Source organism: Morchella importuna (genome assembly GCF_003444635.1).
Source record: "Morchella importuna strain M04M26 chromosome Unknown Morimp01GS001, whole genome shotgun sequence".
NCBI lineage: Eukaryota > Fungi > Ascomycota > Pezizomycetes > Pezizales > Morchellaceae > Morchella > Morchella importuna.
In genome coordinates, this window is record NW_025763398.1 from 261645 (window position 1) to 276926 (window position 15282).

Here is a 15282-nt window from a genome sequence, read left to right on the forward strand (position 1 = left end):
CCGCCTCGCGCCCTTGGCGATGATTTATTCCTTGGGCGGTAAAAGCTCTGGTTGAATTGTGTGTACTGCAGGCTCGCGATCGAGATGTAACTATCGTGAAGCCCTCGTCGAACAAAACGGCTCACCCACTCTTACGTGCAGTGGTATAAGATGATATGAAGCTCAATACGGCGGTGATGGTGACCTAGTAGTCAAAAAAGGTACCGCCTCTTGAGACAGTACAGGACACGGGGTTGTACGAAGCTATTAGCGGATATCATATAGGGAACTCTTCCGGGCGAGGCGGTTACCTGTACTATGTTACATAAAGCTCGATCACTAACAGTCTTATGGAAGGAATATTGGTCTCTTACCCGTTGCCGGTGTCTCGGAGTAGCGTTGTGCACGCGACCTGTAAGAGAGCTTATGTCGATCCGGAATACCCTATAAATGGGGTATATTTGCCTTGTTTGCCTTGTTTGCCTTGAGCATCCTTGACGCATGTCTTGTTTCCCTCCAACAGGGACATATACACCTTCGGGAATGGCACCCGCCCATATGCATGTATAGACGGGACAAAGCAACGTGGTTAGCATGATGATCAAGAAACGTTTGCATATATGAATATAAATAGCTGCATACCGTGCCTCCTGGGAAATGTCCCCTGATCAGTCGGGCTTTCGCCAAGTATGCCACGATATATACCTACCGAAAGGCAGAGAGAGACATCTCCGGCCAGTTACCTCTACTCGCCTCGATCAAGCTTGTGGATCCCGCTACTCTCTTCTTTCATGGCCGTCCTTCCTCTTGGACCACGGGAGAGGCCATTGATGGGCGGGGGTTTATTGTCCCTGGATGGAACTAACAGGTGGTCGAGTATCTTGCCACGTTCTCGCCATTCACCGCAAAGTCCAGTTACACGATGAAACTCACAAATGTATACGCGTGTCCTGACAGAGCTTTCTTCTGGTGTGGCATCTCGCGCTTTCTGGCCTTCAATGGCTACATGTAAGGATAACCTAACAGAGAGGGTGCTTGAGGCTAGAGCCCCCTGAGCAAACGCGAGGCAGCCAGGCCCAGGCAAAGCAGCAAGGTTCGCTCTGCTTGACTGATCACATCCAGGGCAGTGCGCAAAATAAGCTTTTTTCCACCTGCGAAGACGGCCCGTGCTGTCAGTCACTCGCTAGCTAACAACATGTAGGGCTTAGTCCTAACAACGCCCCACCACCACCACCACCACCACCACCACCACCCCCGCCCCCGTCCTCCCTCGCTTCTTCCCGTCTTTCCTCGTTTCTTCCCGCATCAATATCATCAACATTTCTTTCTTTTTTTTTACACTTTTACCAGTTCACGTGGACGTATCCTTACGTTATCTCATAACCTGTAAGCAGAACTTGTCATCAATATAATCATTAGCCCTCCCCCCTTACTAATCAATTCGATATCTACGTGTAGTGTAGATTTTATCCCTACGTATACGCTAGTGATATTATCAAAATAAAAAATGAGAAACTTGTTGATCGGTGAAGGTGGTGGGGGCGATGGGCGGAATGACGCTGCTGTAGACCAGCTGTGAGCTCATCCATCCTAGCACTACATGTAATGAGAACTGTTCCAGATTTGTGTATTAACAACAACAACTACCAAAATTTAATAGTTCCGCGAAAGAGACCGCCAGTGGCAGCGAGTATTCTGAAAATGAATCTGTTAACTTTGATAGCGACGATGACTCCGACCCCGAGTTCGACCTCTCCCTCTTCCGATCCGGCGCCATCAACACCCCCAACGGAATGTTCGTCTTCCCACTCCTCGCCCAGTACAGGATCGGCTATCTCTACACCCTCCTCCTCCTCTTCACCCACCCCCAGTGCCCCACCCACCCCACCACCCACCGCCTCCTCGCCCTTCTCCGCGACGCGATCCTCAAAGCCCCACTCATCCCCACCATCACCTCCGAATTCTACCTCCTCACCACAAACTACGAGACCCTCCTCCTCACCGGCTGGGCCATCATGCGCACGCACCGCGCGCGCGGCGTCTCCGCCGCCTTCAAGCAGCGCTCCCCTTTCTACGTTGTCGCCTCGCGCTACAGAACCACCTTCATCGTCACCAAGGCCAGCTTCGAGTCGCCCATCGCCGTCTGGGCGGAGGGCGTAAAGACGCCGTCGTGGTTCTATCAGCTCCATCATCCGCGCGGGGAGTATTACTACTATATGCCCGGGTTTAACCTCTCGTTCCGCAGGTGGCTTGAGATTATGGTGTTTCGGCCGGCTAGGAGACATGAGTTGTTGAAGGTGGTGAGGAATGCGCAGATGGAGGTGGTGGGGTTGGAGTGGGATATGGGCTGTGTGCCTGGGAGGTGGTTTGTGGGCCGCTTGGGGGTGGCGAATTGTAGGCGTGTGGGTGGTGGTGGTGCGCAGCCGGGGGGTAGATAGATCTAGATCGATAAGGGGAAAGACTGGAGTCCGATAGGACAAAGAATAGATATTAGGATTCTAGTTCTCATTTCGTAGTCTTTTTTTCTTCTTGTTCTTCTTCTTCTCCACCGTGCATGCCCGCCTTCAAAATTAATATAATATAAACGTGACCAATTCGGCCGAAATCCAACCCCGCCTCCTCCCGCCGGGGTTCATCTGGCCTGAAATCACCTCTAGAGCCCTTTCTCCAATGTTCCCACCACCCCAGCGACCGTCGCCCATATCCGCGCACACGATCATTGACATGTCGTCCAGGATATATTGGTGTGGTGGGCACGGACCCCCATTCTTAGCTCCTCCCACGTGCCGCGTATGTCTGAGCACGGTCCCATGGCCTGGGGGCGGGTGCGAAGCGTGGGCGTGAAGTAGGGCCCAGAGGCGAGGGAAATGCGTGCTGCGTAGGTGCGCTGCGTATGTGTCTTTACGGGATGTATGTATGCTTTGCCTGGTGCGGGCGGTTTGGGGGGTTTGGGGATTTTGGTTTTGAGCCAGCTGTATGCATGGTAATTCGGCCGGGAGTTTTTTTTAGTTTTTAGAACGCTAGTACGTACTCGCTCATAAGAGGCGTGATTAAAGATCTGAGCTAAGAGCCACTCGCTAAACACAAGATCCCCCGTTAATTTTCCTCATAGTTACAGATTTACAGCGAGGGCAAAAGTGTATATACTGTCGGCAGTGTACTCTATATGTACCGCAACACTTCATCCTCCCATAATCAATTGCAATCGATTCCCCCTTCTATACATACTCTTTAACCCCCCAACCTAACCAAGTTCCGTGTTTAGGTCTTTACATCCCGGACTCACTTAGATATGCATCGGCCCGAGTCTGCAATCCCCAATGTCCATACACCGCGCATAAAGTCCGCCAGGCGAGAGCGGCATAAAGCGCTGAGAACACCGTATTGTCCCGGCTGTACGCTGTCAGCGGCTTCTCTTTTCACCGGTAGACTCGATTCGATGTAGTCTCTCGATTTCTACTTACTGCTGTTCTGGTAGTTTTCCAGGTGCGGGAAGACGGCGGTAATAGATCAATTCATGATTCTGAAATATATATGCTGCACCGCACGGCGATGCCGGAGCGCCCTTAGTGGCGATTGGAGAGGGTTATATATGTTCCGAGAAGCAGCGCGGGTCTTGTCACAGCCGCTGTGGTCCCTGTTTCTTGGGCTCGAAACTCGTCAGTGTGGATATCTTGCAACTTGCTACAGCGTTCTATAAATATATCACTACTAATAAGATCTAGAAATAGCCGAATCAATTAACCTCGGTTGATACCTTACAAACCCTAAAATTCCTAATATTTGGATAGGGCTTTATCCCTGTCATTGACTTCTCCGTATATATCTCGGTCTAAGTGCCGGACAATTGTCTTTGTTTCCTCTTTGTAGCAACCTAGCTCACTGATGTGCAATTTCTTAGAACGTACCACATTATAACCGGTAGAGGAGAAAATAAATCCCTTTTTACCATTTAGATATCCTCCGTCACGATTGAAGTGAGAGAGAGAGTAAAGTTCGAAGCCATGCAATGACGGGATTATATGTTATTCTTGATTTATTCTCGGCGCCATTAGTGTATTCTTAATACAGTTTTTAATCCATATGTTAATAAAAAGTAAAGATTGCAGATACCTCGAGATTTACCTGTAGCGGATTATTACCGCTGTACACCACAGAGGGCGTTGGGATCTGCATATAAGGCGCTAGGCGCATGTGATAATGCATATAAAAGATAACTTAAAAAGCCACCTTTACCCCTTGGCCCACATGCTTCAAGAAACATTCACACAAGAGAATAAGAGAGAAAAGAAGAAAAAATTCTCTTTTTAACTAACATTAAGTAACCCTAACCCTAGTTCTCGGGGTTAATTATTGGCAAATACTTCCCGGAATAAAGGAATATATATTTGGGGAACAGTCTTGCGGTTGTAAGTGTATCAGACACATTGAGAGGAAAAGAGAACGGGAGAACATGGCCTCATAAACCGGTGGTATGACATGTCAAGGTGAGTTTTTGTTGACCGATCTTGCAATTAGGGCAGGTTTTTAATTTTAAGGAAAAGGTCCAAAATGACACCGTTTTCGATATATGTGCTCTGCAATAGCACATAATACAAGATTACGCGCCGAGAGTACAAAGGCGGCCAGGAAAAGAAGAAAAAGAAAGAACAAAAGGTTCGCTCTCCAAAACTACAAAAGGTACTGCCCCGACTTATTAAGACATTTGCGAATGCTACCCGCACCCCTGGTTTGGACCCAGGACCTTATGTGTGTGTGGTTGTATCCTGGGTACTCTCGGTGTCGACGGGCAGTCTATCCACTAGACCACCGGCCCATAGTTGATTCTGTGCTGGAACTGATATTTAAGCTTGGCTGTGTGCCAAGATGAAGCAGAACCCCTAACCCTTCAATATTCATACCGAAAAGTGTTACCTCAGAGCTTTTCCGTTAATTTTAATTTTTATGGCGGTATTCTTATTTCTGAATCAATATCTAGATATTGTTTTAACCCTAGCGTGGAAGAAGTTGCACGAACGGGAGGGAACACGATACGGTTGTAAACATTAAAATTCGAAGTGTGTGGCAACTCCTTCTAGTTCATCTAAGAATTGTAAATATTTCAATTAAAGAAAACTACGATGATATTATGAGGACCACGACTTTCTTTGTCTTCAGCTCCCTGCTTCGATCGTGCTATTGCATCACGTTACAGTTACAATCTTGTCTTAAATACGCCTCCTAATCTCAGCTTGAAGAGAAAGCTTTGATGTCTTGTGTGACTAGCTGTGTTCCTCACTCATTCGTTCTTTTAAATCTTGCCGAATAGTCGTTCCGGCCCATAGCTGGTCTTCCCTGAAAAGTACCGGTAATGACTAGCTACGAGTCAGGATGTATTCGATATACCCAGATCCAAGAAACTAGCCAATAGATGCCCGAGTACCAGGATATATTCGAAGACCTTAGAGACCCGATGGAGACTAGGTGGTTAGCTCTTTGTAACGCGACTATGCAATGAATAAGCTGGAGCTCTCGGGGCCAGAAAAATCAATGATCCAAGGAATCTTGGTTATAACTTACCTTGATCAAAAGTGGGAACGTGTTTTGAGATGGCTCAGGTGCTCGAAAATGAAACGGAGCGCATATTGATACTCCAGCCATTAGGATATCAAGTATGGGATATCGGCTATGTGGCATTTTGCGTAGTAAGGTCACGATAATCAATAGGTGGCCTCTATAGATCTAGCGGCATCTCATTTAAGACAACATAGCTCTCCACTAGCTTTAGACATAGAAATAAAGAATTTTCATACACAACTTCCCTTCTGACTCGTCTCATCAGCCCATCATTTCACGACATGGAAAACTGGCAATGGATGAAAACCAATCAATTGGTCAATATAAAAAACCGGCGGGTGCGAGTGATGTTTGATGATGGTACTGCAATATTCAATGAAATATCGCATCTCTTTCTAAGATAATTACAATCCCGACATCTTAAAACATTGATTACATATGCATCGAGAGCCTGGGAATATATGCTGCTGATGCTGATGATTTAGATGGCTTAGATCTTTTCTTCATTGTTCCAAGATTTCAAATTCGCGGTATCACGCAGTCAGCTTGCTCCGAGCTGATAGTCCTGTACGTATAGGTCGGAGGATTTGGCCGCCGACTTTCGCTTCACAACCGAGAAAACCTTTCTAAAAATCGCACAGCCATCCTAGGTAATATAATATTGACGAATACATCCGAAGTTAGTGCCGTGCTTGAAACAAAACACCGGAAGACACAATACCGTTGTTCTTCGAGGCCAATTACGGTAATCCACGAATTCATATTATACACATGGTTCGTATAGTTGATGATCTCTCCGCGTTTCAGCTATCTACACTAGAGATTCTGACTGACATGGATACGGTACTGTACATGGATAGTAATCGCTCATGTCCAGCGAGAACCAGTTGATCTCTCACACTTTCAATGCCACGTCTCATCGCGTCTTCTCATATTCGCGTCCGCCTGACGTTATGCTCTACCGTTAGGTTTTACATAAACCTATGGCCAACGCCCACCCCCGCAAATGGTTTGGGGGGGGTAAATGATCGCCGCCATCAGATTCTAACCGCTCCCTGCTGTTTGAAACAATTACAAGGATATCGTCTCCTATGCTGCGTATCCGCCTAATTCTATCCAGAAGTTATACCTATGGTAGTGCTAGCAGACCATAGGGTAACCGCCACGACCACGAATAGCAGTTGAAATATTTTGGTTAGACCTAGACTGAAGATTCGATTCTAACCAAACCGGATGTGCCGGAAGCAACTGTTACTTTCAGCTCATGATTCTAGTCCAAATACAAGCGGTGGGATGGAGTGGGAAGGTATTTTGTCTTACCATGTCATGATTTTGCGTACAACTCATCTCCAAAATGCAACGCAGAGCCTACCAGCTCAATCCTCCGATTTCACAGCGCTCCATAGCTTCCGGAAAAATCGCTTTCCCTTCCACGCAAGGTACACCCCTGAAATTGCCATGTCCAAGCGACGCAGATCACAGCAAGTCACTCGATCGGCTACCAGGCCGGAATGATGTGCATAAATGATGCCGAATGAGGGCCCAGCATCAGCGCTGCTGCGGTTCATACCATCTCGGAGAACGTACGAAGCCTTTCACCATGGCTCCCATGCGGCTGGACAAACACGATGGCTTACGTCTGTTTTAATGTCGAGTTCGCGATGAGATTTCCGATTTCCCGGGACGTTACAGTACGGTTTGGGGCTTATGCACTGCCGCCCTGATGATCACTTTGAGAATGTCTTCATCGACTAGGTAAGCCGATGAAATAAGGTGAGAAGAAGCGATACTCCCCTTCAATGATCATTTAGGGTCTATCCAGACATGTACAGCCATTGCTCTAGGCAATTGTCTAGACAAATACATCATGTAAGGAACCCAAATACCCCCGCTCGGACCAGCTGACGGCGGGTGGGTGCAGGGACCTTCTCTGACGGGCAGGGATCGATCGACACTTAGCCCTCCGAACAACACAAATTACTGTCGGCGAAGTTCTCACTCCTGGTAAATTCTTAACTGGCGCGCGCGAACTGCCTCTATTTGACATTATGCACCCGTGGCTAACAATTGGGCAATGCTCGGAGAACTAACTACCTAGAAAAGTAGCCAACCTAGGGCGGAGAGTGCAACCTTCGGAATTGTCACGCTTTGGGGCCTAGAGTTATTCCTTTCGAGAGCGGGGCGGGGAGGGGGCGCGATATTGAATTTATGTGAATTGATATCGAAGTCGGGGGTGTCGTGTTGTTGATTGTGCTGTAAAGTGGGACGCAAGCAATCCTTGACATTGATCTAGGTTCAGATAGAGTGGAGTGATGCAAAACTACGTGTGTGCTGGAATAGCCACTAAAGTCTCGCGGCTATTGCATAGATAGGTGACCCAGGTAATATACATACCACTATTATGCAGAGCAAAATCAGGAGTGAGAAACATCGTTACGTCGGGGCAAAAGCAAGATCTAACTGCGGCCAGGCACGATATCTTTCCTTTCTTGCGCGAGTTACGCTTGAGGTGCTGACGTCACGCACCTCGCTATGCCGGACGGCCACGATTTACCATATCTCGTAAATAGTGAACACTCCAAAGGAACCCTGGATAGCAAATTGATTTTGTAGTAGGAAAAATAGAATTTTCTGAGAATTCTGTACGGGACAGTAAGAGGTCCGGCATGCTGAGTTCCACCATAGCGGAGGCGCGATCGACTGTACCTCTTTTTACAGGTGTGAGAAGGGGAAGGAAGAGGATGAAGAGGAAGAGTAGGAAGAATAGGAAGTGTGTTGACGAAGCGTGTGTGCCCTTTCGAAAGTTCAAGATCCCTAGCGAAAAAAAGAAAATGACGCCCTGGTGTCTTGCATTCTGTCTTGAAGGGAAAGGGGCACAGTTACTGGCGGGGATTAGATGCAGTGAAAACAAGCAATGCCTAGCACTGGGCAACACTGGGCAACCGCTTCCAAGCACTGGGCGCCTCAGCTTGATTTGGTGATAGCTGATCCCTGCTAGACTCCTCCCGCAATTTAGCACATAAGAGAATTGAGAGCCCCAATTTTCTGCGATTATTCTACGAGCACATATTCACACTTCCAAATACTCTTATTACTTATCTTCCCCACGCCTGCAGGGAATCTTTGACTACATTCCATTTTCCAAGCCTTCTTTAACGTTACCTAGTGTTAGTAAAATAAATAAATATGCGTGAGTGTGCTACCTTCTCTCCTCCATCATTTATCTCCACTTTTGTGCACAGCCCCCGGTTAGCTAGCCACTAGCATCGTATATGCGCGGCAAGTCATATCCCGAGCCATTAGTACTAAAGTCCATCCCCTTTGCAATACAGACCGAGTCAAACGATCAGCTTCCAGCCTTGCAGACTCCGACAATCTCAACCCTTTCTGCAGAATCCGCCAACACCGACGCCGCAAAATGATGGCCAGAAGAAATAACGTCTCACAGTCAACAGAAAGCATCGTGCCTCCGCATTCAGACCACGAAACGAATCCCACCATGACATCGCCCCCTGAGAACGAGACACCTTTTAGCTCGCAAGCACCAACAGTCCATAGAACAAACACCGTCAGTATGGAGGAGGGGAGAAGCGCTTCTCCTGATGATGAAAATTATAAACATTATACAGAGAAGGAGGAGAGAGAGCATAAGACTATTTGGGGACAGATGAGGGCGGCACTTTTCAACAGCTGGATTAATGTGTTATTGATATTTGCCCCCGCGGGTATTGCGACACACTTCGCTGGTGTAAATGCGTAAGCTTTTCTTCTTCCTTTCTTGCGTTTTCTCTCAATCATGAGCTAATTTTATGATTTATAGGACTGTTGTATTTGTATTGAATTTCATAGCTATCATACCTCTAGCGGCGTTGTTATCATATGGTACAGAAGAGATTGCGCTATATTTTGGTGAAGTGACAGGAGGCCTGCTGAACGCGAGTTTTGGGTATATTTCCCCCCAGCCCTATATTTCGACTTTCTATAGCTTGGAACAATGGAAACTTACGGAGACGGAATTTTAGGAACGCTGTTGAACTTATCGTTTCGATCATTGCATTGACCAAACATGAGATTGTTATTGTACAAACCTCTCTGATCGGAAGTATTTTAAGTAACTTGTAAGCCGCAGACCCAGCTACGCCCGTTTCGGACATTTAGCTAATTTTCTTTTTCCAACGACAGACTTCTAGTGCTCGGCATGGCATTCGTCGCCGGTGGTTTCAACCGCGTTGAACAGAACTTTAACACTACCGTCGCCCAAACAGCCTCTTCCCTTCTCGCCCTCGCTGTTGGCTCTTTGATCGTCCCTACCGCCTTCCACCTTGCCTCTACCGCCGGCGATGTCGGCATCACCGAGCTTTCCCGTGGAACAGCAATCATACTCCTCCTTGTGTATGGGGCATATCTCTTCTTCCAGCTCAGATCACATACCAATCTCTACAACGAACCCTCCCCCAAAGCTCCCAAGCGTAACAAGGCTGTCGATCCTGTCAAGACACTCGTTGAGTCTTCCGCAAACACCAGCCATGGGGTTGTAATGGGGAAGCCGAAGCCGACTGTTGAAGATAAACCGGAGGCGGCAGAGCTCTCGCTCTGGGCGGCGGCCATCCTCCTTGTAAGCTCGACAGTACTGGTCGCAATCTGCGCGGAATGCCTGGTGGACTCGATCGACCATGTCGTGACCTCTGCGGGCATCTCTAGAGTCTTTGTCGGATTGATTCTTCTACCAATTGTTGGAAACGCGGCGGAGCATGCTACAGCGGTTACTGTTGCGGTTAAGGATAAGATGGATCTGAGCATTGGTGTCGCTGTAGGGAGTAGCATGCAGATTGCACTACTTGTTATTCCATTTATTGTGGTTCTGGGATGGATCATGGGTATTGATGAGATGACCCTGTACTTTGACGGGTTCCAGGTTATGATCTTGTTTATCGCGATATTATTGGTAAACTATCTGATACAGGTATGTTCTAACACCCCTCTCCATGTAGTGGTGGCGTTTTTTTCTAACAGTAGGGAATAGGATGGAAAATCAAATTACCTTGAAGGTGTCCTCTTAGTGGCGTTGTATTTGATAATTTGTCTGGCTTCGTGGTTCTACCCTGTCGATGGTACCCTAGCGCAGAATATCGAGGGAAGCGACTAAAAAATTGGAAATGTTTCGACTTGTTGCATATTCCCTTTCCCTTTTATATACCCCTCCATTCTGAGCGTCAAAATGGCCCTTGGTACAACATGCTCTCATGGTGGGTGTTTTTCCTTTACTTTCCGACTACATACTAAATATTTCTTTTTTATTTGCTACCCTAATATGTGATGGCAAACTGTGTGTTCATTCTTTTTCCTTGGTTTTATTTTTATAACGTGGGGGCTTTCTGTTTCTTGTTATTTGGAATATGTTTTATCTATGGTTTGGTGTTCTCTCGGAGTTTTAAATTTTTATCACACCTATATGTTATTGTTTATTGTTTTGACCACTACATTGTAAGGAGGTACTGGGTAAGAAAGGATAAATTTGCTAGTGTAATACAGGATGTGCCAGTACAAAAAAAAAAGACTGTATTGTGACGACCAGGGGATCTTGTTACTTACACTCACCGCGTTTGCACCAACTTAGCCTTGGCGTCCCAGGGTTTTACTATTGGTCCCAAATCCCTGACAGGATCCGCCGAGTGAGTACCTACACTAGAGTACTACTACTTATTACCGTTTAAGTATGATTGACATGTTATCACAGCTACCCTAGAGTTCAGGTTGTGCGTAAGCCACAGTGCGCCACCACAAGTGCACGAGGCAGTAACGTTACCATAGATCAAGCACGCCAAATGCGCCTCGTCAGTCAATTGTGACCTAGCATCTGGTGATGAGTCATAAACCGCGTCAGGTTGATGCAGTTTTACCGACCCCGCGGGGCAGTCGGTGAAGGGGGGAGGCTGTAATAGAAACCTGGTAAATGCTTATATCCGTCCATTGAGTATCGGGGGCGGTGATGCCTTGGGATGTCATGAATAATATCCGTTAATGATTTGCGTTCATGGGTTTTAATGGTTCGGTTCAATACTAGGATTGCCGACGAATACGGCCTGCAAAGAAGCAGTAGCTTCGAGTTTGTTCTACCCATGCACCCCAACCATCTCAGCTGCGATAACGATTGGATATAAAAGCGGGGTTAACCGGTATCCTATAAACTGTCATAGTCATCGCTATATAGTTATATATACCGCAAAATCTCTGTTCGTTGCCAAGAGCGGTGTTGGCTTTTGTCCTGCTGTAAAAGGCTCTGATTTCTTCCTTTAAGGGTGATATTTTTCGGCTCCTCTGCAAAGTCGTCCTCTTGGCAACCGTCCGAACGAACTGAGACTTTGCAGTAGGTCAGTCATGAGGCCTTACTAACCAAGCGTTGAGATTTTATCTACTCGTTTACCACGAAAAGAACCAGAAAATGCAAGTGACGGAAACAGGGATTATTTGTATGAGAGATCACCGCCACTCCATACAAATAATCCTTGCCCTGAGCAACTGCATTTTCTGGTTCTTTTCGTGGTAAGTATACCGCCTGGGCCGGTTTACTGCACTACATTATCTCCCAGAAAGTTCACGGCCCTCTATCAAAAACTGCCGAACCCCGCCTGCGAACCAAAGACGGGGGCTACAGCCGATGTTATGGGGCGTATGTACGTGGGCGCAGGAGATATATCTGGACCTTCGTCAAGTAATGATATTCTTTCTGATGAGGTATATATTTGGTTTGATGATGATGAGCTGAAGCCCCGCGTGGTTTGTCTAAAGTAGATGTTCGTGACATCCAGTCCTGAGGGTCCCTTCCCTCAGTGGGCCGAACCCCCCTCACCTCCTTCACTGCCGAATCCCCTTAAATACCGAGAACGATTTCACCTCTATCACAGACACTCAGGATAGCCTTGCTCTCGCTACTGGTCGGCCTCTGTCGTATCTTCCTATTACGCTGTAACATGGCAGTAAAAGAGCGAGAAACAAATTGCGTTGATCAATATGATACGAGATATACAGGCAGCTATCATTATAGTTATACATCACACGTCAAATTGGACAGCACTTCCCCATGACGTGTCCGGTCTTGCTGTCCTCTAAAGAGCCGTATATACACACGTTGCTTAACTGCACAATCCATGCAATTAATGAATTAAACAAAAAAAACTGCACAATCCGAGTGATATTTTATGATACAAGCTATAATTTCCGCCGCTGGCGAAAAGAGCTTGCATTTGAACGAGACATTTTTGTAGAGTAGAGTGTGTAAATACATACATGTATCTTAGCTGCAGTATACGTAACATGTATACATGTATTATCTGAACCTACAGTTGCAGCCTTATATCGTGTCAAAACGTCAGCCGCGGCAGAACATGGCATTAATCCCTGTTCTGATAGATGCTGCTCCTTTCGTCTTTCTCAGCTCTCGGGTCCACCAATCAAACAGAATCGTTTCATAAATAGGGACTGCCGGTTTCCGCACGTAGTCCTTCTATTGGCACATCGTTCCCCGGCATTCAACGGTCAACGTAATTTTGCGAACATTATATAGAGTACAGCTGTCCCTGGCCTGATAACGTGTATGCCATCGTTGATCTCATCCCCATTACACGGACCTCAAGGTAGAACTCCCCTCCGTTCTGAATCCCTCGTGGGTGGTTGGTCGATCGAGCTGTCCATCCATTCAATCTTCTACTCGTATACCAGGGTAAGAACCAAAAAATGCAAGTGACGGAAACAGTAATGATTTGTATGAGAGATCACCGCTACCCCATACAAATAATCCTTGCCCTGAGCAACTGCATTTTCTAGTTCTTTTCGTGGTAAACGAGTAAGTAAGAGACATCCTCATTCGATAATCGGCCATCGAAAGCCTCACTCGTACATACGTATCTGTCTTTGTGTGTGTGTGCGTATCAGCCTCGTGATCTGTGATGTAACAGAGCCCAGATGTGCTTCGAGATTTCATATTCGCAGAATCAGAGTAACTAATAAAGTTATATGTGCAGAAACAATCAGCGCGATATGACCTAGGCATTGGTATCCTTTACTGGAGCATGTGCGCACCTCATCCGACCAACTAGTTCGGAGGGAAGTTTGAAAGTTGATCAACAGACCACATTGTCACTTAGACCACTTTCTTTGGTCCAGCCGAGTTTAGGTTGAAATTTCACGATTGGTGTCACGGTACTCCATACACTCCTGGAAGGACCAAGCGGAAAGAGTTATGCTTTTCGATTACACAGACAATATAAATTACATTCTGTTTACAGACAACCCGGGAGTTAATATATCGAAACTCAAAAGAGATCTAGGCATGTCATAAGTGTAACACATCCAAACAAGTACGTTCAGTTACCCCCCCCAAAAAAAAGACGGACGAAAGATATATCATTTCCTCCCATGTGAAACCAGGCTTCAACCAAGGCTCTGGTGCCTCCTCGCATATGTCATCGGGCTAGCTGTATGCTAATTAAATACAAACCAGATAGATTCACGGATATCTATCACCAGAGAATCTCCGTTACACCGTAGCAGGACACTCTACGTCAAAACTTAATTGTAGTATGGCTCCAGAACTTGAAATATGCATTCTTGGCGCCAGGGTTAGGTGTATTTAGGTTTAACACGGCTTTCTCTATTCTTACCCAAGATCATACTACCCAGAGTAAACGAAACTATTTATTGTCTCGTAAGCTATTTTCCAAAACTCCAAACCAAACGCATGTTCTCAAGAAGCTCGTTAGGCCTCTCAAAACAGATTTAAACTTGACAGTGAGAAGCCGTCTCCATCCCCGAAGATTGACTTAGAAATTCCAGGCATTCTAGTGCTAAAGGGGGCGCAACGACGCTCCTCAACCGATACACATACCAAGTAGCACTGGAAAACCATGAAACATAACCCCGGTGGAGCCAGAGCTTACTACATACATCGCACATGAAAGGTTACAAGTTCAGGTCAGGCTAGTGTATAGCACGTTTTTCAGTTAAAGCTTTAACTACTGCGGACTGTTCTAAGCCGGATCTCATTGCCACTTCAAAACCCCACTTATGCTCATAATATGGGCTCAAGATACCCCGTATCTAGGGTATAAAGATGACCATAATAAGATAGGGTACGCCAAGGGTTCCGATACTGTTTCTACGAGTGATACTCAATGACTCGAGGATAGTACGAGTATGCCACTATTATATCCACCCACAAAATTGTAGGCAAGACGACTTGTCTGATGCTAAAACTCAGATTGGGTAGGTATAGCGTGAAGATAATGTTTCCGGAGGGATCGCTTCCACCATCATTAGAACTATCACGACCTTGACAGCCATATAATTATGCCTGTAATTCTATCCAGGCCCAATTAATTGTTAGCATCATTACGTAAACTAGTCCCTTACCTCCCAAGTTGCAACCCTAGTCCTGGTTCCTGGGCAATAATAAAATCTTGGCGCCGATGCCACGTAGAAACAAAAAAGGCTTCCCCGGGAAGGCTTGAACTTCCAACCTCCCGATGAAACTGTAACAGTAACAGTCGGACGCGCTAACCAATTGCGCCACGGAGAACTTGTATCGCTGGTGTACTATGAAAATAATAGTCTAATAATTAATTGAGCTCTATATTGCAACACCGCCCACAGTGTCTTCATGTACTGTCCGATCGGTAAATTCGAAGGTACATATTTAGGATACGTTTTATTGGCCGAGAATTCGCTGGGCTACTTTAATTACCGATGTAC

General features: G+C 46.4%; 2 protein-coding genes across 2 annotated transcripts; both read left to right on the plus strand.

Moving 5' to 3' along the window:
• Positions 1-1486: 1486 nt before the first annotated feature.
• On the plus strand, positions 1487-2417 carry LAJ45_00058 (uncharacterized protein; the record flags this gene model as incomplete). The annotated part of the gene is made up of 2 exons (XM_046109660.1): positions 1487-1554; positions 1640-2417. The coding sequence occupies 2 exons, from the start codon at positions 1487-1489 to the stop codon at positions 2415-2417; spliced, it is 846 nt and encodes a 281-aa protein (XP_045976353.1).
• A 6304-nt stretch (positions 2418-8721) lies between these two features.
• LAJ45_00059 (uncharacterized protein) lies at positions 8722-11409 on the plus strand (the record flags this gene model as incomplete). Its single annotated transcript, XM_046109661.1, has 9 exons — positions 8722-8725; positions 8868-9291; positions 9356-9481; positions 9558-9653; positions 9718-10498; positions 10559-10646; positions 11153-11207; positions 11273-11291; positions 11347-11409. 9 exons carry the CDS (start codon positions 8722-8724, stop codon positions 11407-11409), a joined length of 1656 nt encoding a protein of 551 aa, XP_045976354.1.
• Between the last annotated feature and the right edge of the window lie 3873 nt (positions 11410-15282).